Genomic DNA, 12,355 nt, shown 5'->3' with positions numbered 1-12,355 from the left:
AACTTGAGTTAATCTTTCAAAATCCAACTCAAGACATTTTCCAGAGCCAGCTCCTTTCTCACTCTCTCAACTATAACATTTTACCAGCTTGTGCTTTAATCATTTTACTTCTTACATCATGTCATTACTTTACCTATCTCTCTTACCAAACTCATGACCTAGCAACTAACCTTTTGTCTGAACTTCATTGCTATTCAATAAGCATCTATCTGTTCAATTAAACTGATTACATTCTGACTACCAGTGTTCTGCCTACTTCATTAAAGAAGATCAATTGCATGGATTAAGTCCACTCTGAAACTGATGTGAATGGGACCTAGCAGAAGTAGCACGACACAACTCCAAGGTCTAGGGGCAGTGGTCTACAAAACACGGTATACTCTAGCAGTCAGCAAACCGTAGCCCACCAGCCAAATCCAGTCCACAGCCTACTTTTTAAAATAAAATTTTATTAAGCACAGTTACACTTATTCATTTAACTTATTGTCTATGGGCTACTTTTTGCCCTCCAACAACAGAGCTGTGTATTCCAATAGAGACATATAGTCTCTAACAGCCTAAAATGTTCACTATCCAGCCCTTTAAAGAAAAAGTTTGCCAGCCCCTGGTATAAATCATAATCCATGTTACACAGGAAGAAAATAACAGAACTTGCTTTGTATAAGTTCTTTCATCTCATCTTTTTAAACTACTATTTATGTATATGTATTCTAATAAAATAACATGAATACAGTAGTAATATAATACATATATTATATATATATAATATCTAAATTTAAAAATGTATATATATTGGGGATGGTAAATGTCCCATATTATATTTTTACTAATATAGGTGGCTCAATTAAAAAAACACAGTTAAGTGTTAGGACAAGCTTTAGGTTTGCTAAATTTACTTAAATTTAGCAATCAAGGTATTAGCAATCAAAGTTATTCCCATTAACAACTGAGTTCTGTAAGTACTTCAAATCAGAGAAAGAGGCCTAGAAGTAAACTTTTTCCAAACTAAACTACTCAGAACATCTCTAAAGATTCTTTTTATGGTGCGAAAAATGTTATTCAAAGGATACAGGTAGTACTAATATCCTTCAAGTTGAATGCAATAAAATATGAACTATATGAATCCAAACTACTTCAAAGGTGGTTATGCTTTTTAAAAAGTTTATTATGACAGACAAATCAAATGCAAACCTCCTTCCAACCCCTAAAGCTCAAATGCCTGATAAATAATTGGCATATAATAAATATACAAACTAAGAGAATACCTTGCTAACTAAATTTTTTAAAAAAATCTCTGTACTTCACAACTTAATGCAATTTTATGACCAAAGTGTTCCTTAGTTATGACAGCAAGGCAGGCTATTTCTGTTCAAGACAACAGATACTAACCTAAGGCTCTGAAGAGCCCAGGTAATACAAAATTTCTCTCTTTATAGATTTTTTTAAGCTTAGAAAAGGTGGTTTCTAGTAACTCAAAAGTTGGGGTCTGATGGATCATCATCAACAAATTTATAAGCTCAAGGTTAATTTAACAATTGAACCTCGATTTATCAGATTAGAGTTGTCATTCTATGTTGAATCAGATTCTCCAACAAATAGTCACAGCCCCCAGAGAGAACTACACTCTACTCTGCTCACCTTTAAGGCTTTTTCTGAGGCCTTCCGAGATGACTAGTATCAGACTTTTGAGGAAGGCTAGCCATTAGACAAGGCTTTTCCCCACGATCTGACTGCTTGAAGTGACATCCAGGATCAGGTCGATCCTGTATCCAGGAATCATGACCCTCCCTGAGGCACCAGTCATCATGAGACAGTCAGTGCACTTTGGCACTTCTTGAAAACCACTGGGCTGCTCCTTTAGCTGAAAGGAAAAAAAACATCAAAACCACAACAAACAAAACAAAGGGGAAAAATCAGTAATTCAATCTGAAAAGACAGAGCGTGGGGAAAAATATACCAAAACAGCCTTGTCTAGATCAAAATGCAGCCTTGCCTTGATGTAAAGCCCATAGTTTCAATCTTTTTAGTGACTGCACAAAGTTTATTCTGAATATATAAATCTAAAAGATTTAAAACCTACTGTATTACATCTGAAAATAACAACTGAAAGGGGAAGTTAAATAAAATGACTATGGGAATACAGCTACATAAGTATAATTGGAGTATTTATGAATGACTAGCAATCGAAGGCTTGTGAGTATACCCTATCAGGAGACCCAATGCTTAACATCTTTATTCCCTCAAACTGTAATCTGACATAGAGAGACATGAAATACCAAAACAGGCCAAGTTTAAAAGAAAACTGCCAATACCCATATAAAGCCAATCTACTAGTATTCTTTATATATAAAAGTGTATACTTTTAGTATACACTAAAAATTAGGCTTCCATCTTTTTTAACTGGCGTTACACTAGTAAAAGGTGTATCCTATCCACATACAATGCTCTTGACCTTACATTCTGTTGAATTTCAATGTTAAGGCTTGCTTGAAATAAGCAATTTTAAATGTTCGTATCATTATGTCCTTAAATTTAAAAAAAAAAACGTAAAAAGCTGATAAATAAATAATACAATGATTTAAGGCTTTAAAATAAAAATCTGCTTCAAAATAAAGATTTTTTTTTTTTTTTTGAGACAGAGTCTCGCTTTGTTGCCTAGGCTAGAGTGAGTGCCGTGGCGTCACCCTAGCTCATAGCAACCTCAAACTCCTGGGCTCAAGCGATCCTTCTGTCTCAGCCTCCCAAGTAGCTGGGACTACAGGCATGAGCCACCATGCCCGGCTAATTTTTTCTATATATATTAGTTGGCCAATTAGTTTCTTTCTATTTATAGTAGAGACGGGGTCTCGCTCTTGCTCAGGATGGTTTCGAACTCCCGACCTCGAGCAATCCGCCCGCCTCGGCCTCCCAGAGAGCTAGGATTACAGGCGTGAGCCACCACGCCCGGCCCAAAATAAAGATTTTAACCATCAAAATTCAGAGATAAAATTTTGCTTATTTCAGGCCAGGCACAGTGGCTCACGCCTGTAATCCCACCTATCTATGAGGCCAAGGCAGGAGGATTGCTTAAGCCCAGTAGTTTGAGACCAACCCAGCCAACACAGCAAAACCCCAACTCTACAAAAAAATTAAAATAAAAGGCCAAAAACTGGCCAAGCGTGGTGGTGTGTGCTTCTTTTCTCATGTACTCAGGAGGCTAAGGCTAGAAGATTACTTGAGCCCAGGAGTTTGAGTCTACAGTGAGCTATGATCATATCACCATACTCCAGCCTGGGCAACAGAGCAAGACCCTAGCTCAAAAAAACCCTGCTCATTTCTGTTTTCAAACACAAAATATTTTCCTAAGACATAATAATAAAAGGCAAGAAAAAGTCTTTGAACTAATTGTTTTAAAAGTTGGACCATGACTCGCTTAAAACATCCTTCTCCTAAAGGCAATGATACTTTGTCTAACAATTATTTTGCCTTTCCTTCTCCTACTTTATCCTGTATCACCCATATCTCAGTTTAAGACTACCAACATCCACACAGATGCCCAAGTTGAAAACCTGAAAACAATACTCAACTAGTGTATCTTTACTTGTTTGAGACTATAATTAAAGCTATGACTCTCTCTCCCCAGAAAAATGTGCATGCATAGTTGAACAATGCTTAGATATGCTTTCAGGGAATTCACTAAATCCTCTGAAGCCCAAGCATGAACCCCAGGTTCAGAATCCCTGTCCATATACTTTGCTTTTTTTCTCTTACCTTACATATGATCTTTGAAAACCTGTCTAGCATACCTATCAAACCTTCCTGTCCAGGACTAGCTTAGTTTTGGCACTCCCCATGTTTTTCCTGGGTTATTACAAGTAGTTTACTAATTCTTCCCATCTTACCATCCATCCTTCAATCCATCTTCTTTCAGCTTGCCGGCAGGGAGTAACCTTACTAAAATTCGAATCTGATCACGTGACTCACCTGCTTAAAATCTTCAATACCTCCCCTGCAAATGTTAACAGAATGAGGTCCTAAAACACCTTAGCGTTATATCATTTGTCTCTACCTATATTCTACTCCTCCTACCCATTCTTTCCATACTCCAGTCATACAATTTATAATCTCCTTATCCGCTGTTTTTATGTCCTCGTACTTTCACATACTGTTCCCTCTTCCTGAAATGTCATGGCTCAATTCCTTACTCTTCCCTCAAAACTTATGTCCTTTCTTTACGCTCTCTCAGAACCTTCTGTTTATTTCTGCCATGAGATTTATCTTAATGTATTACAAATGCTTATTTACTTGCCTGTTTTCAAAGACAAAACGTTTTCTAGGGCAAGAGCCTTGCTTAAATCCATCTGTGTGTCCCCAGTACCTAGAACATAAATACAGAACTAAATATAAATGTATGGAGCTGCCACTATTTGTGTACACAGCCAAAGTTACTATGTATCACAGGGAAAACTGTTGAGGAATTAATCCAAAACACACTCTTAACAATTCAAAATCTAAAGAATTCATTCTGGAAGGGTATTTTAGCAGTAACTCTCTAGAAAATTAAGTGTAACTATCACCAATTCTTTATAAATTGCCTTTATCTGAGTCAGGTATATATATATATATATTTTTTAATGATGCCAGTTCACAGACATTCAAAACAGGAATTATAGCCTTAGAAAGATATCAGAATACTAGGTAGGTAATCCTTTGGATAAAAACTCCTAAGCCACCAAATACTAGGCAGATAATATAAATTAACTACTCCTCTCTTCTCCTCTACACCATCTCACACTTGGGGTCCAAGAACAGTCCCCCTCAATACAGCACATTTTAAGCAGTAACTGCATACTGACTGCAGTCAGCACAGAAGTTAATTTTTCAAGGTAATTCAATAATCTATTCTAAACTATATCAAACAAATTAGGAATTATCCTACTAAAAATATTCCCAGAAGGTTAATTCCATATTCCTTGGAAACCTATCCCCAAGTTTAACAATTCTAAAGGTCAAGAACTAATTATTTTTATTTCAAACAAAATACTTTTTGCTGGCCTTGTAAGTCAAAAACATTTCTAACCTATTTTGTCAAAGTTATTCATTTTCACATGCTTTTTGTGTAGTTTTTTAAAACAATTGCAGTTACTATGTTCTAAAACTATGTTTTCCAAATTTGATTGTACATCAGAATCAACTGGGGCATTTTAAAAAATACAGATTTCCAGGTCCCTAGCCAGATCAACTGAAACAAAATTTCCAGAATTAGAGCCAAGGCATATATATTTTATAAAGCACACTAGGTAATTCTGATGCAGCCATTTCAAAGCTACTATCCTAATTATCATAGTAGTTTCTATATGGAAGAGCTAGAATCAGATAATAATAGAAACATCTCTAAATGAAATTTTCCTTACATGTGTACAGTCGGTCTCTTATTGCTTATTGGTTTTGACAAGCTAATAAACGTGGGGTGAAATTTCTTCACCCTCTGAATAGAAACTATTTTGATGTATGTTACCACAGAATTCTAGATAATAGATTTGTTACTGTAGCCACACATCTTCATCAGAACAATCAACCAGCATTTCTTTGTAATTACTCTATTGTTGTATTTGTCTAGAAGTATTTCTTAAAAGTGTTTCTTACCACATGACCTTGTAAAAAGGCATATTCAGTAAGAGTATTACAAATGTGAATTGCTAAAAATTCACCATAAATGTTAAATTGAAATATTTCATCAACTCCTTTAAATTATGTACTTTATTATAAATATATTTTCATTATACTAATAATTACAGATACATACATCACTATAGCATACAAGCAATAATAAATCCAGGGGTTGCAAGAATAGAGCCAAAAATATGAGTAGAAAAAGAAAATGCAAATGATCTGCATCCAATGAATTCTTATTAAATGTTCTTAGAAAGCAGAACTGACAGACTAACATATACAGTAATGTTATACTTATGTTTAAAACATTTGAATCACAATTCAGAAAGACACAAGCTTATCTTGAGATTGCTACTAAGTCCTTAGTAACATCAGTATTAAGAGGCTACTACAGGAAAAACAAGAAAACTCAGAAACATATCTATACACAGATAAAATGTTTGATAATCAAACATACTACTGTGGCATCCCTCAAGATTCCTTATAAGTCTTTTTAAAAAAGAAAAGGCTAAAGAAAAAAAAGAGAGAGAGAGAAGGCTCCTCAAAATTCTAAGTGTCCTCAAAAAAAAAAAAAAAAAAAAAAGCAATTATTTTAAATATGTGTTTAAAAGTCTTTACCTACACAATTAAAGCCGAGTTTTGACAGCTGTTGGCACATATTTTTTAGCAATTTTAGTGAATAAAAACATTTTATAGGGGGAAGGGGGAACTGTGGCTTCTGAATCATCTCAGATACTAGAAACAGATCTCAAAAAATCCTGGACTGTCTTTTAATCATTAAGAATTTGAACATACATAATGAGTGAGATGTGCACCATCTGGGGGATGGTCATGATGGAGACTCAGACTTTTGGGGGGAGGGGGGGAAATGGGCATTTATTGAAACCTTAAAATCTGTACCCCCATAATATGCCAAAATTAAAAAAAAATTAAAAAAAAAAAGTTAAAAAAAAAAAGCAAAACAATAAAAAAAAAAAAAAAAGAATTTGAAGCACGCCATAATTATAGATCCTTACCAGTTAACGGTAAAACCATTTACACTGCCTAGAATAATCCCTATCTCAAACACTGATGGACTTTTGCATCAACTTTTGAGAACTGACAAGTGTGAATATAAGACCTCAACATATAGTCATTTGAATATATAGCTGATGTTACTCTGACATTCTCTTTCTATAAACACATGCCCTTACTGAACATCTGCCCTAAGAAGTTATAAAAGTAGGTGTCCCAGTTGGTCTTAGAAAAGCTGGGATAGCTAGTAAAAGAAAGCAAAACTTTTGAATGTCAAAAACCACAGGATTATTTTGACTGCAAATATCTTCTCCAAAATGTTAGCTTCCAGGACAATCATAACAATCACAAAGAGAAGCAGAACTCTTAGGCATATAGAAATCTCAAAATTTGAAAGATAATACTACTATTAGCACTTGCAAGGAAGAGAAAAACAACTGTTACACTATCCTGGAATGTCATTCATCACTAAGAAGGTACTGGCAGGGTTTCTTCTGGGCTCCTTTATTGAGCAATATAGTTAGCCACATGTTCCTGGAATCATAGTACAGAATAGTTTTCCATTGCAAAACAGTACTAGAGAGGATCTTTGCAGAAGATAAAATTCAGGAAAAATCTTTTTCAATAACTCTAATTATAATTTGTTGATTCTGCCAAAACATTTGATACATCAGGAATATAACATGATAAATGGAACTATGAGTATTTAGCCACAGGTATGTTTATCAACATCAAAGATAACTACTATAAGGGTAAGCAACATAGTTTTCTTGTGTGTCAGAATTTCAAAGTCATATCTGACTCACTCCCCATAACTGAAAATATTACAAATAAATTAACTGAAAATATTGCAAACAACCAATTTTATCAAATAGCTGCCTTTAAAAAAAAGGCAAAAAATATACACATACAATTCAATCCAAGCAGTCATCAAAAGTCCTAGACAGAGTTATCCAAACATACTACACTGATGATACCTCAGACAATGGCCTGGACTTTTATTAAATAAGGCCCAAGAAGATAATTAAAGACATGAACTAATGTAAAATGATCATATACAGCTCAAGATTTTAACCAATAATATAGCCACCATAACTCTTCTCTCTTACTCATAACACATCACTAAGTGATGAGCTGTCACAGATGACATGATACTCCTATATTCTTCTGACAAATAAGTTATAAGAAATAGGGTCATCTGTACATACGTAGCCAAGTCAATAGACAATATGGCACCAAGTTTTTCCATGAACTATTTTCTGGACTCAAAACAAGTTTATACTGGCTTCTTTATAAACTTCACAGATATAAACTATGAGCCACACCCTATATCAAATCATCCATAGAATCCTTGAATTTAGTCATCCAAAAATGAAATTATACCATAAAAATTCACATTATAAGATTTGACATGTGCCCAAGTAATATTAACCCTTCTCCCCCTTTAGTGCTTCCATACGTTTAGTATGTATCTCTATTTTATCATCCATGAAACCATTTAATAGGCAATCTCCCCCATAAGACTGACTTAAGAACCAGAAATCCATTCTTGTTCATGTTTGTTATCCTCAGTGTCTAGAAATGTTCTTATCATAATTGTCACTCATGGAACACTGAATGAATGAGAACAAAATACCTATGTTACACTTGAACAGAAAGCTGAAATAAACAAGAAATCAGGTAAATAGAGGTAAATTTTAAGAATATACAAAACCAGAATCAAACAAAAAGGCAGTAGGTGTATCAGGAAAAGCACTGGGCTGTAGGGCCTGGGATGTCTTTGGAATCTAAATCAATTCTAGTCTAGATTTTGGCAAGAACAAATGCCTCCCTAGATCTCAATTTCCTCATTTTTTAAAAAAATATAAGACCCAATGAGCTCTGTATTTCCTCATATGCTATAAGGATGATCTTAAAGCAGCAAGAACACTTACTCCTGAAAAATAGCATTAACAGAACACATATAATATACCATATCTTAGAAACATGACTCTTAAACAAAGTAGAACACAGGTAGAACACACAACTCCATAAGTAGTAACAGGTCATGCAACAGCAGCCACAGCCAACCAAGAATCATAAACACACATTCCTAATGTGGAAATTACTGACACATTTACTCATTTAATAAATCTAAAAAATAATCAAGTTTTGCCAAAGGCAAAGGTTAGGATATTTGAAGAGATATATAAAGGCAAAATTCTGTTTATTATTCCCTAGTAGGAACTACAATATAGAATATCTAGCATGCATGCACATGCACACATACATACACGCAAGAACAATACAAAAGGCATCTTTATGGCATAGAAAAAGGTTCCTTAAAATGAATCATTAATTTAAATATGCAGGCTAGAATATTTCACAATATTTCAGCAAAAATTAATCTGGAATACATTTCCTCTCTGCCCCAACAAGATGAATCTTGTTGAGACAGTAAGAACAAAACATACAGGAGATCAAAGACATTCCTAAACTTGAATACTGAAACAACTCACAGGTCTATGTTCCAACTTTACAATCAAAATAAAACCTTTGCCTTAAAACAAATGAACCTTCCACCTCAGATAAGCAGCAGCAAAAGTAATACATTTTGAACTTCACTACCAGATTCAACATAATAATGTCTGTATCAATTTTTTTAAAATACAAGCTCTGTTGTCAGTACTATGCTAACCTAAGTATTGTAGAAAATAAAAGGAAACTACAAGGCAAGATCCCTGCCACAAGGAAAATCTTCCCAACATTACTAGCGAGGTAGTTTAAGGTTTACTGTAAACACATAGCCATATTTCCCAAGGAAGGATCTAGAAAGAAAAGTGAGCAGTTCCAATATCCAATATCATGTACCTGTTTCAAGATATTTTAAAACTAGAAGAGGTCCCCACAAAACAAATTTTACAAACAAAAACAGATCCAGATATATGGGAACAAAATATATTGTATCCCAAAGGACATTTCTACAAAGGCAGTAGACAGAGCACCTTGAATGGATAATTTCACATATAGAAATATTTCAAAATAGAAAACAAATATAACTTTTCAACCAAAATCATTAGAAATAAAAATAAAACAAACAAAAGACTTATAGTTTATACAAAATAAATGTGAATGAAGACATCAATTATTATAGGTCCTATCAGTAGGGAAACATCAATGTGAGAGTTTCAAATTTTAAAGTGTCATTTATTGCTTATTTACGTATATAACCAATGCCTACCTATTCCTGATCACAGCAAGAACATAACTGGTATACGTTGTCACAGGTCAACTAATTATGGATTATAATCTACCTAAATCTTTCAGGTAGATTATAATCTACCTAAATTTTTCTATCTCCATGAATTACAACCTAAATCCCCTTTAATATCAACTGCTCAAAACAAAACAATTCTAACTCTCTTCCCCCAAATCAAGATCATGCAATCTAAATTCTTTAAGGTTCCAAAGCTTCATGATACAACAATACAATTTATCTTTCTTTAAGCCTATTAAGTACTTTCATATACATTATTTCATTTCAAACTTCCAACAACCCTATAGAGTGAGGCAAGTAATATTTTCTTCATTTCATGGATATCAAGGATAGAGATTTAGGTAAATCAAGTCACTGGTACAAAGTTCACTGCTAGAAGTAAGTGAACCAAAACTAGAACCCACATGTCCTAACTCCATGCCCAATTTATATTCCACATTATCACACAGAAGAAAGTAATTCTAAAAGTTACTGAACTTAAAATCTACACTTTTCTTGCTTAATAAAACCCTTATAAATACCATAGGAACTAAAATGAAGATTCTAAAGCAAATGCAAACAATAAAGAGAATAGTCTAAATATCGCCTTTCTATAGTAGCATATGTTAAAAAACAAATATAATGTTCAAGAGCAATTCAAATGCTATAGTAAAAATACCTTAAATTTTGGCTGGGCACAGTGGCTCACGCCTGTCATCCCAGCACTCTGGGAAGCCAAGGCGGGAAGATCGCTCAAGGTCACGAGTTCGAGACCAGCCTGAACAAGAGCAAGACCCTTCTTTACTAAGAACAGAAAGAAATTAATTGGCCAACTAAAAATTTATAGAAAAAATTAGCCAGGCATGGTGGCACATGCCTGTAGTCCCAGCTACTCGGGAGGCTGAGGCAGAAGGATTGCTTTAGCCCAGGAGTCTGAGGTTGCTGTGAGCTAGGCTGATGCCATCGCACTCTAGCCCAGGGAACAGAATGAGACTCTGTCTCATAAAAAAAAAAAAAAAAAAAACCTTAAACTTTTAAAAAATAATGTATTCACTCTACCATACCACACACAATAATTCTGCATAATCCACGTTGGCAGAGAATAGAGGAGGTTAGCTATAAATTTGTTATATGGTACTTGACTTAAAAACATAAAAATGGGCCGGGCGCTGTGGCTCACGCCTGTAATCCTAGCTCTTGGGAGGCCGAGGCGGGCAGATTGCTCAAGGTCAGGAGTTCAAAACCAGCCTGAGCAAGAGCGAGACCCCGTCTCTACTATAAATAGAAAGAAATTAATTGGCCAACTGATATATATATAAAAAAAAAAAAAATTAGCCGGGCATGGTGGCGCATGCCTGTAGTCCCAGCTACCCGGGAGGCTGAGGCAGAAGGATCACTTGAGCCCAGGAGTTTGAGGTTGCTGTGAGCTAGGCTGACGCCACGGCACTCACTCTAGCCTGGGCAACAAAGCAAGACTCTGTCTCAAAAAAAAAAAAAAAAAAAAAAACATAAAAATGTCCAAAAACCTTCACTTATTCTAGTCTTAACCTCCTCTTGGCTTTGCTGTCCTCTAGCCTAGGGGTCTCCAGTGGAGTGCAACCAACAATCCACTAAAATATGGGGAGAAATTATTAGAATGCTGTTTCCATTTTTTTAAACCTGAAAAAAAATTCATTTTGCTAATATTTATGATAGACTGGCATTGTCATCCTCACATAAATTCATAAATACACATATAATTGAGGTTCAGAGTATGCTCAAAAATTTTTCACAGAACAGATTTCTATTCAAGAAAATATTCAGACCACTGCTATCAACAACAAAGGCAGGCCCTTGGAAACACCTAGATGATTCTAAGACTGCAGCAAATAAAAGAGAGAACCTATTGTACGTGTTCAATATTCTACAGATAAAGATTTTCTATAAACTGGCTCAAGTCTGAGAAAAAAAAAAGGTTTTCCAACTGCATTTGCATAACCCATGTGATATAAGCACAACTTACCTCATCCTGGACTCCACTGGTGGTAGTCAACTTGCTCCCATCAGTAATTGTAATAATTATTGCTGGCTCCAAGAAAAAAGGATTTCTTCCCTAAAGTCAAAAAAACATATTGATCATATTAAGGTTGAGACTTTGGCTTAATTTTTTTGAGTAAAATGTCAATTATCAGAAGAGAGTTCACACAATCCACTTTTCTTGTTAATATGTTTTACATACATAATATATATTGGTACATTTTTTAAAAAGATTCAGAAAGATGCAAACTAAACAGTGGTTAACACTGAAAAACAGAGTAGGCAGAGAAAAAGGTAAATTTTCACTTCTTTAGACATGTCTGTATTGTTTTAATTTTTACAATGAGAATTTATATTTATGTAAAAAAAGTATTTAATTTCTTAAAAGGGACCTCAAGTAGTCCAGTTCTAATAATTTAACTTTTTTAGATATTATAA

General features: G+C 34.5%; 1 protein-coding gene across 1 annotated transcript in view; it reads right to left on the bottom strand.

The window, feature by feature from the left end:
- Window positions 1–12,355, bottom strand: part of INTS6 (integrator complex subunit 6) — an 89,733-nt gene that overhangs the window by 54,172 nt on the left and 23,206 nt on the right. The window contains exon 4 of the mRNA XM_012782645.2: window positions 11,904–11,993. Coding sequence (XP_012638099.1) covers window positions 11,904–11,993 — 90 coding nt within the window. The remainder of the gene's footprint in view (window positions 1–11,903; window positions 11,994–12,355) is intronic.

Source organism: Microcebus murinus, chromosome 13, assembly GCF_040939455.1.
Source record: "Microcebus murinus isolate Inina chromosome 13, M.murinus_Inina_mat1.0, whole genome shotgun sequence".
Classification (NCBI taxonomy): Eukaryota; Metazoa; Chordata; class Mammalia; order Primates; family Cheirogaleidae; genus Microcebus; species Microcebus murinus.
This window is presented reverse-complemented; position numbering and strand designations above follow the sequence as displayed.